Here is a 22,335-nt window from a genome sequence, read left to right on the forward strand (position 1 = left end):
TTTGCAGAGGTGCCATGACTAGTGAGAGAGGAACCCACACCCAACCAGGTGGCATGATGACAGTTGAAGTCACCACATATGAGGAAGAGAGAGTTGGGATGAGTGGATAGAAGTTGGTCCATGTTGTCAGACAGTGAAATGTAGATGGAGTCATCACTGTTTGGGGGACGGTACAGAACACATATGAACAAAAGGTGGGAGCGGAGAGGAAGCCGTAACCAGAGGTACTCCTGCGGGTGAGGAGGAATGAGAGCAGTGCAAGGAGAGTGAGGAAGAGTTTTTGACAAAGATAGCCACCCCACCACCAGGCCGAGGCTCAGGTCTATCATACCGGAGGAGGGAGTAACCAGGAAGAGATATTAAGGAATCAGAGACATCTTGAAGGAGGAAAGTCTCTGTTAAGCAGATCAAGTCTGGATTGTCAGAAGCAACCTGTATGGAGAGATCAGTCAGGTTTGAGCGAAGGCCCCGGATGTTTGAGGTCCATACCGTTAATGAAGAGAGAGGGGGAGCATCGGGTACAGGACAGGGGAGGGGAGGAGTAGGGTAAGATGAAGGATGAGAGGGGGAGGTAGGGAGAGCAGTTGATAGTGTTTCAGATGTTGCAGAAGAGTTCCAAGAAAGGGAAGGATGAGGAGGATGAAAGGTTTGCTGGTGAAGGGATGCGGCACAGTGAGGGGTTGTTTGAGGGGGGGCAGAGGAAAGTAGAAGGTTTGGGGGGGTGGAGGTATGAGATAGAAGGGAGACGAAGTGGGGAGGAGGCAGCTTGGAGGAGGAGGGGGGAGGAGAGAGAATTGGAGAGGAATGGTATGGGGGGAGAATTGAAAGGGAGGGATTGGGGGGGGATTTTGAAGGGGAGGAGTGAGGGGGGAGTTTAGGAGGGGAGGGGCAAGGGGGGAGTTTTGGAGGGGAGGGGCAAGGGGGGAGTTTTGGAGGGAAGGGGAAAGGGGGGAGATCAGGAGTGGAGGGGCAAGGGGGGAGATTAGGAGGGGAGGGGCAAAGGGGAAGTTTAGGAGGGGAAGGGCAAGGGGGGAGTTTAAGAGTGGAGGGGCAAGGGGGAAGTTTCGGAGTGTAGGTGCAAGGGGGGGGATTTGGATGGGAGGGGCAAGAGGGGAGTTTAGAAAGTGGATGATTAATGAAAGACGAACATTGATAACAAATTGGGTTTGTTGTGATTTTCAAGTTAGCAATCCGGTTCAGGATGATGGAGGAGGGATGGAATGAATGTGAATTTAGACCATGTAGTGAGGGAGACGTATAAGATATTGAATTTCTTTTTTTTGAAGTGGAATGAGTTGGAGAGGAACTTGAGAAAAGCCTTTTAAATAGGAAGAAAAACAGCGTGTTGTAATATACCACTGAATAAAAAACAGAAGGGGAAAGGTTGAACATATTTAAAAATATTTAAACAGAACTATGAACAATCTTATATGCACAAAAATACCAACGGGGGGAGAGCCGAGAGGGACCACCACGAGTCACGTGAACAGGGCAAACGGTGGATGGATGTATGGAGTATGGAGTATGACGCTGTATGACGTATGTATGGAGTATGACGCTGTATGGAGTCAGTGGTGTCGTAGAATGGCTGTCGAACTACTTGAATATGTCATGAGCTTGAAGCTGGTTCAAATGTCCTTTATCCTCCTCTGTCTTGTTTCCCTTTTCATTATGCTGAACATTAACACAAAAGGTTCTCCATCTGATTGTATAAAGGGAAAATTAAAAACAAGAAATGTTCATTATATTGAAAAAAAAAAGTTTTGAGGAGGTCAGACATTTGTTCACGGTTGCGATTAAAGTTGAAAAGAACATTGAATAACTCTCATTTCACTCTCGTTAAAACCAGTCCAACATTGATGCGCAGAGGGAAGTAATCCGCCTCATGTTTAATTTCAAGCATGCAGGCCTCCCATTGGTTGGACTGTCAGTGATGTCACCTGCTGTTGAAGGCGACCAGTACCTTGACGTGAACTTCAGCAAATAGGCTCTTTGGTTGATTTACTTGCTCGTTATGATTCCTCCATTGTGTACCCCACATTCTTTCCCAGTTCTGGCAGTATGGAGAATGGGTGGATGTTGTTATTGATGATCGACTACCAGTGAAGGCTGGTGAACTGGTGTTTGTCCACTCGGTCGATAACAATGAGTTCTGGGGTGCCCTCTTGGAGAAAGCATATGCAAAGTAAGGAGTGTTCCCATTGTTCATACTCATTTAAAGCTAGTTCATTCAAACTTGCTTTGCAGCTGCAGTAACACTTGATGATTTTTATGAAGTTAGACATGCATGGGGTGATGCGTACACAAGTTTTGTTTGATTTAATCTTGTCATTTGGATTGGAGGATGTTGCACATGCATCAGTTTTTTTTCCCACAAATGCAGCAAAGAATCTTATTTATATGATGCATGGTTGTATGCCAAAGAATGTTTTTGGTTTTGTATGTTTTGTGCAGCTGCAGTAACTTTTTGGTTTTGTATGTACCTTTGCTGACCGTACAGGCATATGTTGATCTGATTATACATATAACCAAAATACATACATGTAGGCATATATCAATCTTATTCATATGTTGAATACAGTACCAAAAGGCATATATATTGATATCGATCTGATATAGTGCATGTCGGCATATATATTGATCAGACATGTGCAATGTGCATATATCTTATATATTGATCAGACATGTGCATTAGGATGGTTCTTCAAAATGAAAGTTAGAAAAGTCATGCTCCTAACGCTTAAATCTTTTTTGTATGTATGAAAAAACACTTGTGGTGAAATTTAAAGCCATTTGGACTAAATTTAGGGGTTGCACATAGAGTTTGTAATTTCACATATTTGGCTCGCATAAATCTTTGGAGTTGATTATTTATTCTTCTCCGGACCATCTGCCTGTCCTGCCTTGCAGTGGTGACTCTTGGCCTCCCTGATCGAGGTCTGTCATCTGCAGAGTTGTGGAGGGTGTCTCTGTCCACCAGGGCCGATATCGTCTGGTGTGAACAGCCAAGGCGACGTGCCACCTCACGGTAGCTCAGTCCGCCTTGCAGCATGCCCAGGGCACGCTGCCGTTGATCCCTTGACAATCGTGGCATGTTGATTGAAATGCCCATTTTGCACTGGCCTTTTAAAAGCCAATATCAAGACATCACGTGCAGCTCATTAAAATCATCCCGTACCCCTTGGCTAATCACTGACAGTCAAAACGGCTGTTCAACAGCTGTGCTATGAAGTGACCATTGAAGGTTCAAGTGACCATCCGTGACCGTTTTGTCTGACAGTGAGGACACTATTGTCCACAAATAAGTTCACACATTTACTACACGCAGTGTTATTGTTGATATTTAAAGGTTTCAAAGGTGATAAGTTTCTTTTGCGTTTCAGTATATATATATATATATATATATATATATATATATATATATATATATATGACATATAAAGGTAGAATGAGTGAATGAATGAATGAATGAATGGGTTACAGTTAATGATTTAATTGGGTTGATGGAGGAACATTCTTTAATCATCAAAATTTATGCCATGAGGGATTTTTGTCCGAAGTTTATGTATCCAAAAGGACTCACCTTTCAGAATCGTGGTGTGTGATCGATTTGTGATTGATTCAATGGCAGAGATTTGAATGTCATTTATCGAGTGATCCGGTTGATTAAAGTGTATCGTGTAAGGTAGAGATTTGCCCTGACTGGTGTGGAAGTTATTGATTTCTGACAGGGTGTTATTAAATCGTGTGTCGAGTGTATTCTCAGTTTTTCCAACATATTGTTTGTTGCACTTTTGGCAAGTGATTAGGTTTTGACTAGTGCTGTTAGCTAGATTCAAAATCCCATCTCGGAACCGTCTCGATAAATTTTCAATTTTCATAACGGGATCTCGGATCGGCTGATAGTAATAAACTGATAGTAAATGTTCCTGACAAAGTAATACATAAAAAATAAAATAAAAATAAGGCTTCAAAAATAATGGAATTTCATTACAATATATAAACAACAATGAAAAAAATTCATTTCTGATGTTGAGTACTTAAATTCCGACTTAGCTTCCATTTCCCGGGATGAAATAAAATACACCGCCTACATGCAGATGATCGGCCACTGATGGGACTGGGTTATCTCATTACAGTTTGTATTGTCGTGTAATTTCTTGCTCGGAATGTCAGAGAGAGGGAGAAAATGTTTCTGCCCAGGCATATTCGAGTCCCGGTTGGAGTTTCATTATCATTTTGTGAGTTGTGATCGGGCATGTCAAGCGTTCTCGTAGCTCGCGCGCGTACACGTACGACCGTTCGATATTCATGATAGTTCAATAGTTGCCGCGTCCTGCTGCTGCGCACATGTGCATGTTACTTTTTTTTAATAGTTCCGTTAAGCGGGCTATAATGACGCAGCGTTGCGTGCCTCAACTCAAATCGGAATGTACAATTTTTTGTTCAACCCGTTGATAGCCGTTCGGTGGACGGATCGAATATACCGACCCCTTATTCCAGAAATTGAAACTAACTAGGGCATGCCCGTACTATATATATATCTAAAATTATATCCCCCCCCTCTATTTACATGAAATGGTTTGGTCCAAAGCGAACGGCTTGCGAGTACGGTGACAATCCCCCCCTCTATTTACATGAAATGGTTTGGTCCAAAGCGAACGGCTTGCGAGTACGGTGACAACCCCCCCCCCCCTCTATTTACATGAAATGGTTTGGTCCAAAGCGAACGGCTTGCGAGTACGGTGACAATCCCCCCCCTCTATTTACATGCAATGGTTTGGTCCAAAGCGAACGGCTTGCGGAGTTTGGTAAAGAAATCGCCATAGCTCGGTAACTACTTGTCCGATTAATATGAAACCTTGAAAAGGCACATCCTCGGGTCCCCAGCAATATACCTGGCAAGTTTCAAGTATATCGGACCGGTAGTTGTCGAGAAACAGCGGTCGCATACACACACACACACACACACACACACACACACACACACACACACACACACACACACACACACACACACACAGAGAGATTACTGGAATTATAGATAGATAACGCGAAATATCGCCTTTCATCGAATGTTCACGTGTTTTAACAATTGTCGACTGATAAGGCACCCAAGTTATCCGAGCCCATGCTTTGATCAACCCAACTGCGTTACCTGAATTCCTGGGAAGCCCCACCAGGACGACGGCAGACATTTTCAGAAGTTCCTGCCACACAACGAAATATTTTTTATTCATATTTATCTCAGCGCATTTCAGCGCACGGAATCAACGGCATCAGAGCAGGTGGGCGCTGATTCACTCAGAGCGATCACGTGATGACGCTATGACGCTATGAACGATATGACGCTATGACAAAAAAAATCGCTCGCTTTGCCAAGGGGCTCGCTCCCCCCCCCCCCCGTTCCCCTCCCCTCCCCTCCCCCACCTGGCAATGCCGGGTACTTCTGCTAGTAAATTATAAAGCAGGTGGTGTAGTGATCACCCCCCCCCCCTCCTTATTTTGACTCTGTGACTAAAGTAAACGTAATCAACTTATCAGGCCTAAAGTGGAGATAAGATAACCAAAATACTTTCACATTCAAACCGTCAAACCAAACCCCGAGGGATTCTTACAATTTATAGATTTAGCGTTGCAATTAAACATAAACGTTCATCAAAAACTCATTTCATAAAACTACATAATGTATTGTACTTGTATTAATACATTGTGTGTAGAATAATCCGTTATAAATGTGTTTTTAATCTAAATAGACATCGTCCCTCCAATCACGGGGCTCGAGCGAGTCCCTCGATATTAATGTGCTAAAGACCCTAGCAACCACATCCTGTAACTCGTCTCCAAGGACGGACACGTGACCGCAGCGGGGCGGGGCGAGGTGGAGTGATACAGCGGAAGGATTCAACGGTTTAAATAAAGCCGCGACGCGGCGGATTTTCATTGGGACCTTCATCCTGATTTCGTTACCTCCGCCACCAAAGGTCGATGGAGATTATGTTTTCACTCCAGTCTGTTTGTCCGTTTGTTTGTGAACACAATATCTCAAAAAGTTGTGGACGGATTCGGACGAAATTTTGTGGAGATGCAGCGTGTGTGACAAGGACGACATGATTAGATGTTGGTGAAGATCCGGATTCGGAATTCGGATTCGTTTGCTGTGCATTGTTTGTTGACAAGGGGAAAATCCTGGAACAGTGAGTTTACTTTATCTATCATCGTTTGTGTCAGTTCAGCTGCACTTGCGAAAAATGATGCTTGTGTAGAAGCAGAGTAATGAAAGCAAGGCTCAATAAATGCCTCTATTATGGAAAATATCTGCAAGAAGTTGGAATTTTAACCGGGATTTTTTTACCGAGAAATTGCGTCAGTCAATTTATCTCGGGACCGTCCCGAGACCGTCTCGGTCCGGGATTTCGCCGGGATTTCGGCGCCGGGAACCGCCGGGATTTCGTCCCGGTCTCGGATCGGTTGACAGCCCTAGTTTTGACCCATGTAGATTTGCAGTTCATGTCGGAGGTGATGGGGAATTTTTGTCCAGTGCTAGAACTACAAAATTTGTTTCCTTCTAGTAAATGCTTGTGAATAATACATTTTTTTGCTGTGCATTTATAGAAGCCAGGGATCTTAGTTTCTTTGTTGTGGAGCTGTGGGTGCTTTGCTTCTACCAAGAGGTCCCTGAGTGTTCGACCACGTCAAAATGATGTTAGTGGAGGTTGAGGAAATGTGGTGCCGAGTGTTTCTGATTGATGGAGGAGAGGAAGGGCCTTATGCAGAATACTTGGCAATTGGGATGAGGTAGCAGAGTAGGTGGTTACCAGTGGGACACGGTTAGTTGCAGGTTTGAGTTTGTAAGTCAGAAGGTCTGCTCTCGGTATGCGTTTTGCTCGGTTTATTGCTTCTTTCACAGAGTGAGCGTCATAGTTTCTTGCAATGAAGTGTGTTTTTAATTGGCAGAGAGAAGTTTCTTCTGCCATTTTTGTTGAGAAAATGCGTCTTACTCTGAGTGCTTGACTGTATGGTATGCTTGCAATTGTATGTTTAGGATGAGATGAAGAAGGGAGAAGGTAAGAGTGAATGTCTGTTGGTTTGGTGTATAGTTCTGTTTCGAGTCTGTTATTTTGAAGCGTGAGTGATGTGTCTAGAAAGTGAACTTCGGACTGTGAGCTGTCGAATGTAAACTTGATGGTCGGATGAATCAAATTTAATTAATTTTGGAATTGTGTGAGACTACTGGGGGATTTTGACCAGATGAACTGGATGTCATCTGGTTCATCATCTGTCATCTGTCATCTGGTCAAAACGCGGGCGATAACTGTAAGCTGCGCTTCACTTCCGTTGAACTCGGGGACGGTGAGTGAGCTTTGGCGTCGCTCTACCTTTTGTGCGCATTTTCTACACATATCACGCATCTTACACACATGTCACTATGCATGCTTGACTGATGTACATGCCTGTTGTTTTTATAGACTAAGAAGAAGACCTTTGTTGGTCGAAAGCTTGTCAAATTAAAGATCGACGTCCTGAAGCTACGTCCGCGTCTGATTTAATCTCCCGATTATATATATATATATATATATATATATATATATATATATATATATATATATATTGTTGCGGATATGAGGATTGCATTTTTTTTGATTGTGTTGTATTATATTGGAAATGGTGATGAACATTGTTGAATATGGCCCCTCCTGCCTCCAGAGTTGTGTAAAGGTAAAAAGGGCGTCCCGGTAGTTATTCCATGAAACACCACATTGAAGGACACGATAAAACCCTTGTTCAGTAGCTTATATCTTATGTGTTTTAGAGTAAGGCCTTGTCTTCCATTAGAATGACACTCCATTGCACTGAATCAATTAAGAATAGCTCCCCTTCAATAATTCCATTTCCCAGCCAAACACTCCATCTGTGGGTAAAGCAGTTCACAAGCGTGGGGTGCACGCCCTCTCATTTCGCTGCGATAGTGAATATGTGCTCCGTGCTCTGTTTGAGCAGGAGGGGCGGGGTCGCCCGGGAGAGGCAAGCCCAGGGCGCGCCACGAAGGGCGGGGCTGTTCAGCCCCATGCCCAAATAAGGAAACAAGCCCGTGGCTCGCCACGAGGGGCGTGCCGTCGGCGCCATGCCCAAATAAGGGGACAAGCCCATGGGATTACCATACAAGGTCACAAAACAGAGCATGGGGGGGGGGGGGAGGGCGGTACCGAAACCGAAGAGGGCGTGTCAGACCCGCGTTGAAGGTATGAGAGAAGGGTGCGACGATCGCTGGGACAAGCTACACAAGCTACACGAGAGATACGGCAGATGAGTCCAGGTGCGTAAGAGGGTCGGCAGTCCACCGGGAGAGAGTTCAGAGTAGCACCGGAGTTGCGTGAGAGATACGAAAAGCCTTTGACAAAGAGCCGCTTCAACCAGCCCCTTTTAAACCCGCCGAGTGACCCTGCCGGCGTGCGCTGTAAAGCCAAATACAAGGAGCTGCCGGCTCCTCGCTTCCCGCCCGGAGTGGACCTGCTCGCTGTGCCCTGTGATCCCACCTGCTCATCCCTCCAAACGATTCCTACCCTTCCATCCATTTGCGTACGTGAGTTTGTTCTGTTCGTGCTGTCCTGGGTAGTAAACTAAGTCAGTATAAGCTAGTAATTTGCACTGTGTTACCTGCTTTTTCATGTCTGCTGTAAATACCCGTGACTGCTCTTTTTGCTTATGTGTGTGTAAATAATAATAAACCCCGTTACTCTTCTGTAAGTCTTCTTCTTCTTCTTCCTCTTTGCATTCGTCGTCTTAGTCTTTTCCCGATTGAATAGCTGTGGCGCGATACGGCCAACGTCTGGGTGAATCGGGTGAGTCGGGGAACAACTGTTCAGTCGCGGAGCCTCCGCTCGGCAAATATGACATCCTTAACCGCGTACCGTAACAATATATATATATATATATATATATTATAATAGCCGTAGATGATTCTGTCTGTCTGTCTGTCTGTTGGGCGTCTGTCCGGGGTGTGGCTTACTCGGTTTGCAGAGTAGCTCCACCCATAGCTCCACCCATTCTGGGAGTGGCTTCATATAATTATAAACAAAAAATATCCACCATTTTATTAACTCGCATAGCTTTGAGGCCTGTTTTGTAGGCCCGTGGTGTCTTGCTCTCTCTCCCAGTTTTATTTCAAATCAAATTCGATATATCATTTCATTTTTCACAGTCGCTAACATAGTTTTAGACTCGGTTGAAAAAAAACGGGAAGAAAATCCGATGAAAGTTGCCGTTTATAGAACAAAATGAATCCTCAAACGCCTGTAACTTCAAGGCCATTGAGTCTCTCTCACGCCTTTATCTCCAATCTAACTCACCATATGATTTCATTTTTATCGATGGTTTTGGACTCGGTGTCAGCAATAATTGAGAACATTCCACACACGCGGGAAAATGCAGAGATATATTTTTAAAAATCGCGTCATGGTGTATCATATACCGCCCAACATGACACCGACGGCAACGTGTCAATATATATTAAAAATTCGCTTTTGCTTTTCCGTTAAGATATATTACTTTTTCGTTTGATGACAGTCGTCACAAAAACGTCAACAATGATGCCGACATATATTTCTTCGTTTTTATTTCATTCAACATTATTAGCCGGAAGTAAAATATGTTTCAGGAAATTACCGAGAGATATTTCTTCGTTTTTTAAAATTAGTTATGTGCGCATCCACTTTAAATAGGTTTATTTGAAATCTTTAATTTTCCACAATATAATTTACTTGCCATTTATCATTTGATGATTACGAGACAAATTCCTCTTGAGGATCGTGACAATTCATGCGCTGCGTGGAAACTTCTATTTCCAAAATGAATGAGACGATCGATGAAGAACGCAGACTTGAACAGGATGTAGCAAGAAAACGAATGAGACGGGCGAACGAGTCCATCGACGAACGTCAATGCAAACTTGCGGGGTCACCCGTGGGAATCCCACGGGCATGGACGTGTGTGACATTTCGACATATTGAGTTAGATGCTGCACATTCATTTTTACAAAATGGTTACTGGCAAGTCATCAGATCCAGAAATGGTGTAATGAACACAATTTATTTACGCGCAAGCACGAAAGCAAGACGGGCCGATTTCCGATTCCGACGGGCCGACGGGTGAGACGGGCCGATTTGGAGCAAGAAAAAGAACGAGACGGGAGAAAAACGAGAGAAACAAGACGGGGAAAGCCGATTGGAGAGGCGAGTGAGGAGCGATTGGAGAGGCGAGTGAGGAGCGATTGGAGGGGAGTGTGAGGCGCGATTGGAGAGGAGTGTGAGGCGCGATTGGAGAGGAGTGTGAGGCACGATTGGAGAGGAGTGTGAGGCGCGATTGGAGAGGAGTGTGAGGCGCGATTGGAGAGGAGTGTGAGGCGCGATTGGAGAGGAGTGTGAGGCGCGATTGGAGAGGAGTGTGAGGCGCGATTGGAGAGGAGTGTGAGGCGCGATTGGAGAGGAGTGTGAGGCGCGATTGGAGAGGAGTGTGAGGCGCGATTGGAGAGGAGTGTGAGGCGCGATTGGAGAGGAGTGTGAGGCGCGATTGGAGAGGCGTGTGAGGGATTGGAGAGGAGAGGTGTGTGAGGGATTGGAGAGGTGAGGAGTGCTAGGTGGAGAGAGGAGAGTGTCAGGTGGAGAGAGGAGAGTGTCAGGTGGAGAGGAGTGAGGGGTCACATATTATGTGAAATAAATAAATTGTGTTCATCACACCATTTCTGGATCTGATGACTTGCCAGTAACCATTTTGTAAAAATGAATGTGCAGCATCAAACTCAATATGTCGAAATGTCACACACATCCATGCCCGTGGGATTCCCACGGGTGACCCCGCTAGTATATATATATACAGTCACGTGAAAAAGTAAGTACACCCCACGTAAAGTTTTGACTTTTTCAACATATTTCAACATACAGCTATTTGATCTTCATTTCAACAATATTGATAGATAAAGGTGATATAATATAACAAATATCATGAAACATTTACATTTTGTAGTCCATTGTATAATTTAAATAAACATAAATGCAAATTTCGCATGTGGAAAAAATAAGTACACCCCTACATTTATCACTACTTCAAATACCTAAAATTAGAATCAGGTTCACCAGCTCAGGTGCAAATGATTGGAACATCGTGAGAGAGGATCTTGGAGGAACCTGTCTCATTTAAACCTCAGACATTTAGTTTGCTTTGCTCTTTGTTGTTGAAGTGTGTGGCGTCACCATGCCGAGATCAAAAGAGCTCTCCGAGGCCTTCAGAAAGAAGGTTATAGATGCCTACGAGTCTGGGAAGGAATTTAAAAAGATATCCAAACAATTTGAAATCAATCATTCGACTGTCCGGAAGACCATCTACAAGTGGAGAAGATTCCAAACAACTGCCAACTTGTTCAGGCCAGGCCGCCCCAGCAAGTTCAGTCCGAGAGCAGACCGCAAGATGCTGAAAGAAGTCTCTGGGAACCCCAGAATGTCATCACGGGACATACAGGTAGCTCTTGCCACTGTTGATGTCAAAGTGCACGAGTCTACCATTAGAAAGAGGCTGCACAAATTTGATCTACATGGGAGGTGTGCCAGGAGGAAACCGTTGCTGTCCAGAAAGAACATCAGGGCAAGAATAAAGTTTGCCAATGAACACCGAGGCAAAGACCAGCACTTCTGGAACAATGTGCTCTCGACAGATGAGTCAAAGGTAGAGCTATTTGGCCACAGGACCAGAAGACATGTTTGGTGAAAACCAAAGACAGCATTTGACCACAAGAACCTGATACCAACTGGAAAGCATGGTGGTGGAAATATTATGGTTTGGGGCAGCTTTGCTGCATTAGGGCCTGGGCAGCTCACCATCATAGAATCCACTATGAATTCTTCATTGTACCAGAGGGTGCTTGAGGATAATGTGAGGCCATCTGTCGGAAAGTTGAAGCTCAACCGAAGGTGGACCTTGCACATGACAATGACCCTAAACATACCAGTAATTCCACCAAGGAATGGCTGAAAAGAAAGAAATGGAGGGTTCTGGAATGGCCAAGTCAAAGCCCGGATCTAAATCCCATCGAGATGATGTGGGGGGATTTGAAACGAGCTGTGCATGCAAGAAACCCCTCAAACATCGCACAGCTGAAAGAATTCTACATGGAGGAGTGGGTAAAAACTTCTCCCAGTCGATATCAGAGACTGGTAGACAGTTATAAGAAACGCCTACTTGAGGTTGTTTCTGCCAAAGGGGCAATACCACCTATTAGAGCCAAGGGTGTACTTACTTTTTCCACATGCGAAATTTGCATTTATGTTTATTTAAATTATACAATGGACTACAAAATGTAAATGTTTCATGATATTTGTTATATTATATCACCTTTATCTATCAATATTGTTGAAATGAAGATCAAATAGCGGTATGTTGAAATATGTTGAAAAAGTCAAAACTTTACATGGGGTGTACTTACTTTTTCACTTGACTATATATATATATATATATGATATATATATGATATATATATATATATATATATATATATATATATATATATATATATATATATATACACATATATACATATATACATATATACATATATACATACTAACCCCCGCTCTAGTAGAGAAAATGGCCTTTAAAATGCATGTTGTTGTTGTTGTATACATATATATAATCTATCTGTATATATATAATCTGTATATATCTATATATATAAAGCAGTAAAGTATGTTTGTTTGTTTGTTTGTCCTCTTATAACTCGAGTACGACTCATCGCAGAGCAAAACCAAAGGCATATTCGGAATCAGTACGTCTCAGAGCAACGACAGCACACCTTAAAATTTTAAAAACTTCGCGTTTTAAAATTATGACGTCATCAGCGTATTTCGGAACGTTAATTTTTAAACTTCATATTTGGAATCAGTACGTCCCAGAGAAACTTCGCAACGTTGTCGTTTCAACTTCATCCGATTGACATGGGACCAACGGCATGTGACAGAGAGTGAAACATTTATTTGCCGACAATGACTTCCTACTTCCGGGTTCGGAATGCGGGACCAATGCCATTTGACAGGGAATAAAAAATAAATGCGACATTCAATTGATGACAATGACTTCCGACTTGACTCCCCCCTCCCCCCCCCCTCCCTCCCCCCTCCCCCCTCCCCCCCTCCCCTCCCCCCTCCCCCCTCCCCCTCCCCTCCCCCCTCCCCCTCCCTCCCTCCCCCCTCCCCTCACCCTCCCCGCCCCCCTCCCCCTCCCCCCTCCCCTCCCCCTCCCTCCCCCCTCCCCCTCCCCTCCCTCCTCCCACCCCCCTCCCCCTCCCATCCCTCCCCCTCCCCTCTCCCCCTCCCATCCCTCCCCCTCCCCATCCCCCCCTCTTCTCCCCTCTCCCCCTCCACCTCCCCCTCTTCTCCCCTCCACCCCTCTTCTCTCCTCCCCCCCATTCCCCTCCCCTCCCCCCTCCCAACCCTAACCCTAACAACCTCCCCCGCCCGGCAATGCCGGGTACTTCTGCTACTATATATATTATAATAATTCCAGTAATCTCTGTGTGTATGTCTGTGTGTCTGTGTGTCTGTGACCGCTGTTTCTCGACAACCACGGGTTCGATATACTTGAAACTTGCCAGATATATTGCTGGGGACCCGAGGATGTGCCTTTTCAAGGTTTCATATTAATCGGAGAGTAGTTACCGAGCTATGGCGATTTATTTACCAAACTCCGCAAGCCGTTCGCTTTGGACCAAACCATTTCATGTAAATAGAGGGGGGGGATTGTCACCGTACTCGCAAGCCGTTCTCTTTGGACCAAACCATTTCATGTAAATAGAGGGGGGGATTGTCACCGTACTCGCAAGCCGTTCGCTTTGGCTTTGCGAATGGACCAAACCATTTCATGTAAATAGAGGGGGGGGATATAATTTTAGATATATATATAGTACGGGCATGCCCTAGTATATTATAATGTATATATAATCATTATTATTAATAATCATTATTCATTATTATTAATAATGAATTAATTATAATCATTAATTAATTAATTAATTAATTAATTATAATCACATGAATTAATTATAATCACATTATAATCATTATTAATCATTATAATGTATGTATATATAATGTATATATATATATATATATATAATAATGTATATATATATATATATAATAATGTATATATAATGTATCGTTATATATTTGCATATATAACTGCATATAAATTGTTACGGTCCACGGATTAGATGTTATTTACCGAGCGGAGGCACCGCGGCCGAACAGTTTTTCCCGACTCACCCGATTCACCCAGACGTTGGCCGTATCGCGCCACAAGCTATTCAATGTGGGAAAACTCTAAAGCGACCGAATGCAAAGAGAAGAAGAAGACGTACAGAAGAGTAACGGGGTTTATTAGCAAAAAAAGAGCAGTCACGGTTATTTACAGGGGACATGAAAAAGCAGGTGACACAGTGCAAATTACTAGCTTATACAGACTTAATTGACTACCCAGGACAGAACGAACAGAACAAACTCACGTACACGAATGGGGAACTTGCAGGCAGGAATGGCTGGAAAGGAGAGGAAGGTCCGGAGCTGGCAGCTCGGTAGCCGCCGTCCCTTCGCGGCCCTGCTCAAAACCGCCGTCCAGGCCCCAAACGGCTGTCGAGTGTTGCTGCTGGGGACGCTGCCGCTGGCGAGCAAGGTGACAAATAGCAGGCTTTTGCGCTTCCCTGGATGATCTCTGCTTTTGGACCTCACAACTCAGCTCTTGTCATAGCTCATCTCTCTTCTCAGCTCATCTCTCATCTCATCTCCCATCTCATCTCAGCCTTGGACCTTTTTGCAACTCTCTCTTTGACGACCCTTGCGCGCGCGCTTTTATCACGCCTCCGGCGATTAAGCCGCCGGCCTTCAGGACACGCCCATCGGTGTGCTCACCTCGGCCATGGTTGGTCGCGCGACCCTCTGGCTCCGCCCTTGATGACGACGGGCGGGCACGCCTTTCTTCCCCGACCCTGCCTCGTGGCCAATGGCGGCTTTGGAGGAGATGTAATTGCCAAATTGAGGCTTGGCCATTACGAAAGGGGAAATGGAGGTTTTTGGGAATGGGAATGAAGGGATTCTATCTCTTTCACTTGGTGCAATGGAGTGTCATTCTAATGGAAGACAAGGCCTTACCCTAAAACACATAATAAAGATATAAGCTACTGAACAAGGGTTTTATCGTGTCCTTCAATGTGGTGTTTCATGGAATTAACTACCGGGACGCCCTTTTTACCTTTACACAACTCTGGAGGCAGGAGGGGCCATAATCAACAATGTTACACAGCAATTTCCAATACAATACACACAATCAAAAAAATACAATCCTCATATCCACAACAATATATATATATATATATATATATATATATATATATAAAATCTGTATATATACTCAAAGGCAAAAGTTATTGTGACACACAAACAACAAACAGAATCAGTGTTAAACTTTACTGCCGCGAATGAAATGTTATTACATGGAAAGACAAATGTTTCAAGGTATGGTAACGATCAACAGTCCAGAAGAACAGTGCACCTGGCATATGCAAATGAGCCACAACACAAGAGGGGGTTCACAAGCAAGTTCACACAGTCAGTAGCGAGTGTGTCCACCTTGTGCATTGATGCAGGCCTGGCACCTTCGCCTCATTGAGGCCACTAAACGTCGATGAAAGTCCTTGGGAAGATCATTCCATATCCGAGGAAGGATTTGGTGGAGTTCCTGCAGCGTTTTTGGAGGATTCGGATGACGTCGTAAACGTCGCTCCATTTCATCCCAGACGTGTTCAATGGGTGACAAATCAGGGGATCTTGCAGGCCAGGGTAACACATTAACATTGTTCTGATTAAAATACTGCTGTACAACTCGAGCAACGTGTGGTCTGGCATTATCGTGTTGAAACGTCACTCTAGGGCCGTTCTGTTGCAAAAACGGTAAAGCGGCCATTTGCAAAATCTCGTCTCGGTACCTCACAGCATTCAAGTTCCCCTCAATCACAATCATTGGCGTTCTTGCTGCAGCTGTTATCCCACCCCAGATCATAACGCCCCCACCTCCAAAACGATCCCCTTCCAGAACACATGGCCTGATGTAACGTTCACCTGTGCACCTGTAGACACGTGTCCTACCGTCAGCTCGGTGAAGCTGTGCCAAATGGTGTTTCTATGGACGTTGAATCGACGAGCAACATCACGCTGCGAGGTACCAGACTGAAGCATACCTATAGCTCTCCATCTGTCATTTTCCCCGAGGCGTGGCATGTCGAACTTATTCCAAAACGATGAATAGAGGTGTTTTTCTGACTTCTGTACTTCTTAAGACTGCATTGAGTGGAAATGATAAGCGTCTGGTTGTCTGGCCTTTTAAAGTGAACATTGCTGGCCATTTTTCTCGAATATGTCATGCTTCTTGCAAATTTCATGCAATTTGAACAACAACTGCTTGGTTGCGTTTCTTCGACCATTTTAACACACTCTTTCTCTGGTTCAAATCCAAAAATTCATTCACAAGATTACCAATGAAAAAATTCCATGTCACAATAACTTTTGCCTCTGAGTATATATAATCTGTGCAGCGTCTGTCCTGTGTTGTGTTGTCTTGTCATTGAACTACTTTCTCAAACTTTTGTGAAATCGTACCAAACTTCTGGCATGCACATACCTCTCCCGTCGGTATGTCCTAAGGGTATTTTTTTTAGAAAAAATTTCCAATATATATATTTTGGGGGGGGGGGGGGGGGAATTTTTTTGGGAAAAGTTTTTTTTTTTCAACTTCAATTGTTTAGAAAATGTGATATCACGTATATTACAAATACATTTGTGCAAAATAATTGTTTGAATTATGATTGGTTTAAACCATGACAAAACGGCAATTCGGGTACAGTCATTCATCTACAGACTTGGCATTTAATGTGGAATATTTTTTTTGTGGGGGTGAACTTACTTTTCAAGATGTCTTAGAACCAAAAGTTCATTGGAATTATGTTGAAATTATTGTAGATTTTGTTAATGTGACCTTTAAAAGAAACAAAAACCACATTTGACATTTCGAAACAAATAAATTGATCCTTGAAAGTGATGTAAACTGATATCGAACTCAATTCATGGACAGTATTGTGTTAAACTTCTGTACGTTTTCCAGAAGTATCTCTTTATTTTGCACATTAGCCAAAAAAAATTCAACAAAAACAAAACTTAAATTACGACTGGGATTACGGACAGTAAAATTACAGTTCAGTACTTCGTGTAACCCCCACGAGCATTCAGGAGAGCACGTACACGTCGAGGCATGCTGTTCACGAGATTTGCCAAGGTTTGGACAGGAATTGCTTGCCATGCAGTGACAATAGCCTGCTGCAATTCACGCACAGAGGTCGGCTGCTGGTCCAAGTGGTCGATTTGACGCGTTAATTCTGCCCACAAGTTCTCTATCAGATTCATATCCGGGGACATGGCAGGCCACTCCATATGCTCTACACCACGGTCAGCAAGAAAGTTTTGGATCATGCGAGCACGATGAGGCCATGCATTGTCATCTTGGAAGACAAAGTTTCCTTGAAAGGCTGCAGGAGCAAATGGAAGCAATGTTTCTTCCAGAATGGCCCTGCACTTGAACTGGTTCAGGTTTCCATTCAGAACAACCAGGTCAGTTTTGCCCCCTGCATGAAAAGCAGCCCAAACAGTCACCCCACCACCTCCAGCTTGGACTCTTGGCACTATACAATCTTTGTTGTCGGCTTCATGCACTTGTCTGCGCACTCGGACGCGGCCATCTTGACGATAGACCAGAAATCTAGACTCGTCACTGAAGATCACGTGATTCCAGTGTCCTGGCTGCCATTGACGGTGCTCTCTGGCCCACTGCAATTGGCGCTGGCGGTGTTGTCTGGTCAGGCATGGCTTTCTCAGGGGACGCCTGGCACGATAGCCTGCTTGAACCAGTCGTTGGTTGACTAGCCTTCTGGATACAGGCATATTTGTCAGTTGCTGCCACTCAGCCCTAAGCCGATTAGCTGACTTGGTACTGCCATTGCAGACTAACCGGTGCAGCTGGCGATCATCCCTCTTTGTGGTTCTGCGGGGATGTCCTGGCCTCGGTATTGGAGTAGGGACACTCGTCTGAGCATTTCGTTTCAGGATCTTTGACACCTGACCTTGAGTGATGCCATACTGCCGAGCAAAAGCACTGTCTTTCATGCCGTAATTTCGTAAAGCCACCACTCCATGACAAACAGCATTGTCGAGTTGACGGACCATCTCCAGAGGAAGCGGCAATAACCTTTGGAGACGTGCAGCAGTTGTTTTCCACTAATACAGAACACAACAACCCTTGTATACCCGACTGTGAAGCCAATCGTCAAATGCACCTGTCCGTACATTTTGCCACGCCACCTGTGATATAATCCTGTTGTTGACTTTCTTGCTGCGACAGACAATCAGGGACATGGTTCTTTTAACAAAAAAATCACCAAAGTGTAAAAGAAACTCACCAGATTGATATACTGAGGTAAGAAAGTAAACCCAAGTCAAGAAAAAAAAAAACCATATTAAATGCCAAGTCTGTATGTATCTACACATCTGGGCAGTGTCTGTGTTGTCACTTAACGACTCCTTCAAACTCTTGTTTCCAGTGGTTGTGAAGTGTTTTTAATAACGTTTTCGGGGTTTTGAATCACGTGGTGGTGAGGCATTTTGAATTATGTGGTGGTGAGGTGTTTTAAATGACATGGGGGTGAGGTGTTTTTAAATGACGTGGTGGTGAGGTGTTTTTAAATCACATGGTGGTGAGGTGTTTTTAAATCACATGGTGGTGAGGTGGTTTCAAATTACTTGGTAGTGAGGTGTTTTTATTGCGTGTTTTATGGCTGTGAGGTGTTTTGAATTACTTGGTGGTGAGGTGTTTTGAATTACTTTGTGGTGAGGTGTTTTAAATTACTTGTGGTGAGGTGTTTTGAATTACTTGGTGGTGAGGTGTAATCATCCCAAACTTCCAGTCTGTACCTACCTCTCCCCTATGTATGCGTTGAGGGGTTCTTTTTTGGAAAAAAAACATTCAACCTAAATCTTCAACCTAAATTGCCTAAAAAAATGTAATATCACAAACACAACAAATACATTTGTGCAAAATAATTGTTTGTATTATGATTGGTGTAAATCATGACAACACAGCAACTCAGGTACAGTCATTATCCTCAGCTAAAATAAGCCCGTTCCTCAGTAACGACGCTTGGTGAGGCAAGCGCAGCGACCAACAATTTTATAGCAACCAAGTCAAGTACTAGGACACGGGGGTGGGAGGATTGGTGGTAGCCCCATCCAACCCATGGACTACATGGTTCGGACCTCAGACTTCGGGTAAATGCTCTAACTATTACACCGTCGAATTTTATTTAATATTGGTGAGGGTCCAGTTTTTAAAATCTTTTCAATAGTGACCTAAAAGTCTTTGTGGAGCTTTTAAAAAATTTAGACATTTGGAGACCTTAATGTAAATTATTTATTTACTTGGCATTGCAAGGACATTGGTAGGAAATGTGCAAGTCGACACTGTATCTGGGAAATGAGACTGGGATTCTTGAATCGCAATATGGGAATGCTAAATAGGCCTTGCCAAGTACATTGTTTATGCACACGGAAACGGAAACAGTTAAATTTGAAATACCATCTCATACCCTCGTCCCTCTTCCACATATAATCCCCATGTGCTCCATACGTGCCTCTCCCTACTCAATCCTGTCACTTCCCAACCTCCATGCTCCCTGACTTCCCAATATTCTGCTTCTCTCTTCCTTTTATAAATGCGTGCTTTCTTCTGCTAACCTTCGTGTGCATACATAAATACATGGCACCGTAGTCTATGGAATTTTATGTACTTATTTGAGTTTACACATGTCAGGCCTCCTCCACAAGCTACCTCTGTGGTTGGATGATTAATTATCTTATAAAACACGACAAACACCTTGCGGCATTTTCTCGGCGACAAGTTGTGACTTTGACTTCTTGATTTTCATGTTCTGTTTGTAACTTTTTCTTTTTCCTGGAAACACCATAATTGCAACACTTTTCCTTTTAATAATGGATAAAAATAAGTACATTTGCGATGATTACAAACTTCAGTTGTCTTACTGCATTACCCATAATACTTTGTTCCAGCATAACCAAAATATTTAATGATGACAAGATCTTGTGATGGATTCTTCTTCTTCTTTTTAATCTGAAAATGGATATACTGGCCAAATATTGAGCAAGAAATGCATGTTCATGAGCTTTGCTTGTCTGCATAGGTTTTATGTTGGCTCTTTGTTGCTGTTTTCGTGTTCGTGACACTTGCAACTCCATGCCTGTGTCATGTTCAGGTTGAATGGCTCGTATGAGGCACTCTCCGGTGGGAGTACCAGCGAGGGCTTTGAGGATTTCACAGGTGGCGTCACCATAAATTACGACCTACAGAAGGCACCGCGGAACCTCTGGACCCTCATGAAGAAGGCCTCAGAAAGGGGTTCGCTGATGGGCTGCTCTATCAATGTGAGTAGAGAACTAAACAGAACACGGAAAGGATCATAAAAAGGGAATTTAATAGGGATTCAAAATGCCGTATGTAAAACTTTGCCAAACAAGAGCTGCCAAATAATAAATACAGAAAAGGTCAAAATAAATATACTTTAGAAATAGAGAATTTTTTTTCTGTTGCATCGTCGGATCACAGGATGAAAAGGAAATCAAAGATGAACCTCTGTCCAAAGCCATTTTTTCCAGCAGCGGTATTTACAGGACATGTCTCAGCAGGTGCACATTGTCTGCATGTTTCTTGATGCCTCGCATCCGATATCTTTTTAAAAGGCGGTTCAAAAGAGTCTTCCCGTGCGAAATGGACAGAGGGTCCATGATGTGCCGAGTGTTTTCAAATCCGTGTGCGAATATGCTTGCTACGTGTAGTGTATATCTGTTAAATGTTGGTTGGTCCCTTCTCCCAGATGCATCCCAAAAACCGAATTAGTCCAGTGGATTTTCAAATACATCTTTTGGGCGCATTTCCTAGACTACATGGGCACTGTCGCCTGCACTTTAGTGCCACTCTGCACTTGAATATTTTAACAGCACGTGAAATGCACACATACTTTGATGTATCTTAAAAGCCCGATCACGTCTCTCACCTTCATTACTTGGGTATTCGCCAACACTTTGTTTTGCTGCTAACTGAACGCAAAGTTTCATGAGCTTTCTCTGTTTTATATTTTTATTTTTGGTGATTGTTTTAATTGGACTTCATTGCTCAAAAGAGAATTTCTCATATTCTTCATCATTTGCTTCATTCATCAAATACATCGTTGCCCTATTTATGTAAAGGTAAGCTTGATGGTTTAACTGTTATGTATGTGAGCATTAGGATTTCGTTGGTTACTTTACATGGTCAAAAGTCAAAAGAAAAAGTCAAAACTTTACATGGGGTGTACTTACTTTTTCACGTGACTGTATATATATGTATATATATATATATATATATATGTATATATATATATATATATATATATATATATATGTATATATATATATATATATATATATATATATATATATATATATATATATATATATATATATTTTTTTTTTTTATGGTCCTGCCTGGGTATAGAGTGTTGATATGGTGTTTTATATGTGCACAGATTACAAGCACAAGCGATATGGAGGCTGTTACATCACAGAAGCTTGTCAAGGGGCATGCTTACTCCGTCACTGGTGTGGATAAGGTACAGATTGTGCTCGGGGATTAAACACTTCATCAGGAACATTTTTGTTATTTATTTTGCAGTATTTATTTTATTGTGAGGCGGTTTTTTTTTTGTTTTTTTGTTTTTTTGTATCCAAGATCGAGGCTCGTGAAAGAGCAAACATTAATCACACAGAAAGACAAACAGACGCATAAAACAAATAACATCGGGAGCGGTAGACAAGATGGGGAGAGAGGGGGAAGGACACAAACACAACATTTGAGAGCAGGGACCGAGAGACATGGAGACATCAAGAGAACTGTGGGAGGGAGAGGGCTTTGGGGAGGAGGCATGTGAAGGGGGGGGGTGGGGGGGGGGGGTGTGGGAGAGGTATAAAACATATGGACACTGCCAGGACTTCCAGGAAAGAAGTTGGAATTTCAAACAAGGTGGATCTGGGGTGAATTAGTGGGGGTAGAAAAGATCAAGGTTTTGGATGGGGGAAGATAAGAGATGGTGGTGAACAGCTGTTTTAAAGACCTGGAGGGAGGAGTGTGATTGAAGTGAGTGTG

At 43.4% G+C, this 22,335-nt stretch overlaps 1 protein-coding gene across 4 annotated transcripts in view; it reads left to right on the forward strand.

The window, feature by feature from the left end:
• LOC137426898 (calpain-1 catalytic subunit) overlaps window positions 1-22,335 on the forward strand; it is a 230,641-nt gene that overhangs the window by 44,305 nt on the left and 164,001 nt on the right. For all 4 annotated transcript variants that reach the window (XR_013623595.1, XM_078778894.1, XM_078778896.1 and 1 more), the window contains exons 4-6: window positions 2,052-2,185; window positions 20,411-20,579; window positions 21,719-21,802. Coding sequence is in view for 3 of the 4 variants with exons in the window: in XM_078778894.1 (XP_078635020.1) it covers window positions 2,052-2,185; window positions 20,411-20,579; window positions 21,719-21,802 (387 nt within the window). In the remaining variant the exon portion in view is untranslated. The remainder of the gene's footprint in view (window positions 1-2,051; window positions 2,186-20,410; window positions 20,580-21,718; window positions 21,803-22,335) is intronic.

The sequence above is a fragment of the Myxine glutinosa genome, chromosome 5, assembly GCF_964187855.1.
Source record: "Myxine glutinosa chromosome 5, kmMyxGlut1.1, whole genome shotgun sequence".
Lineage (NCBI taxonomy): Eukaryota > Metazoa > Chordata > Myxini > Myxiniformes > Myxinidae > Myxine > Myxine glutinosa.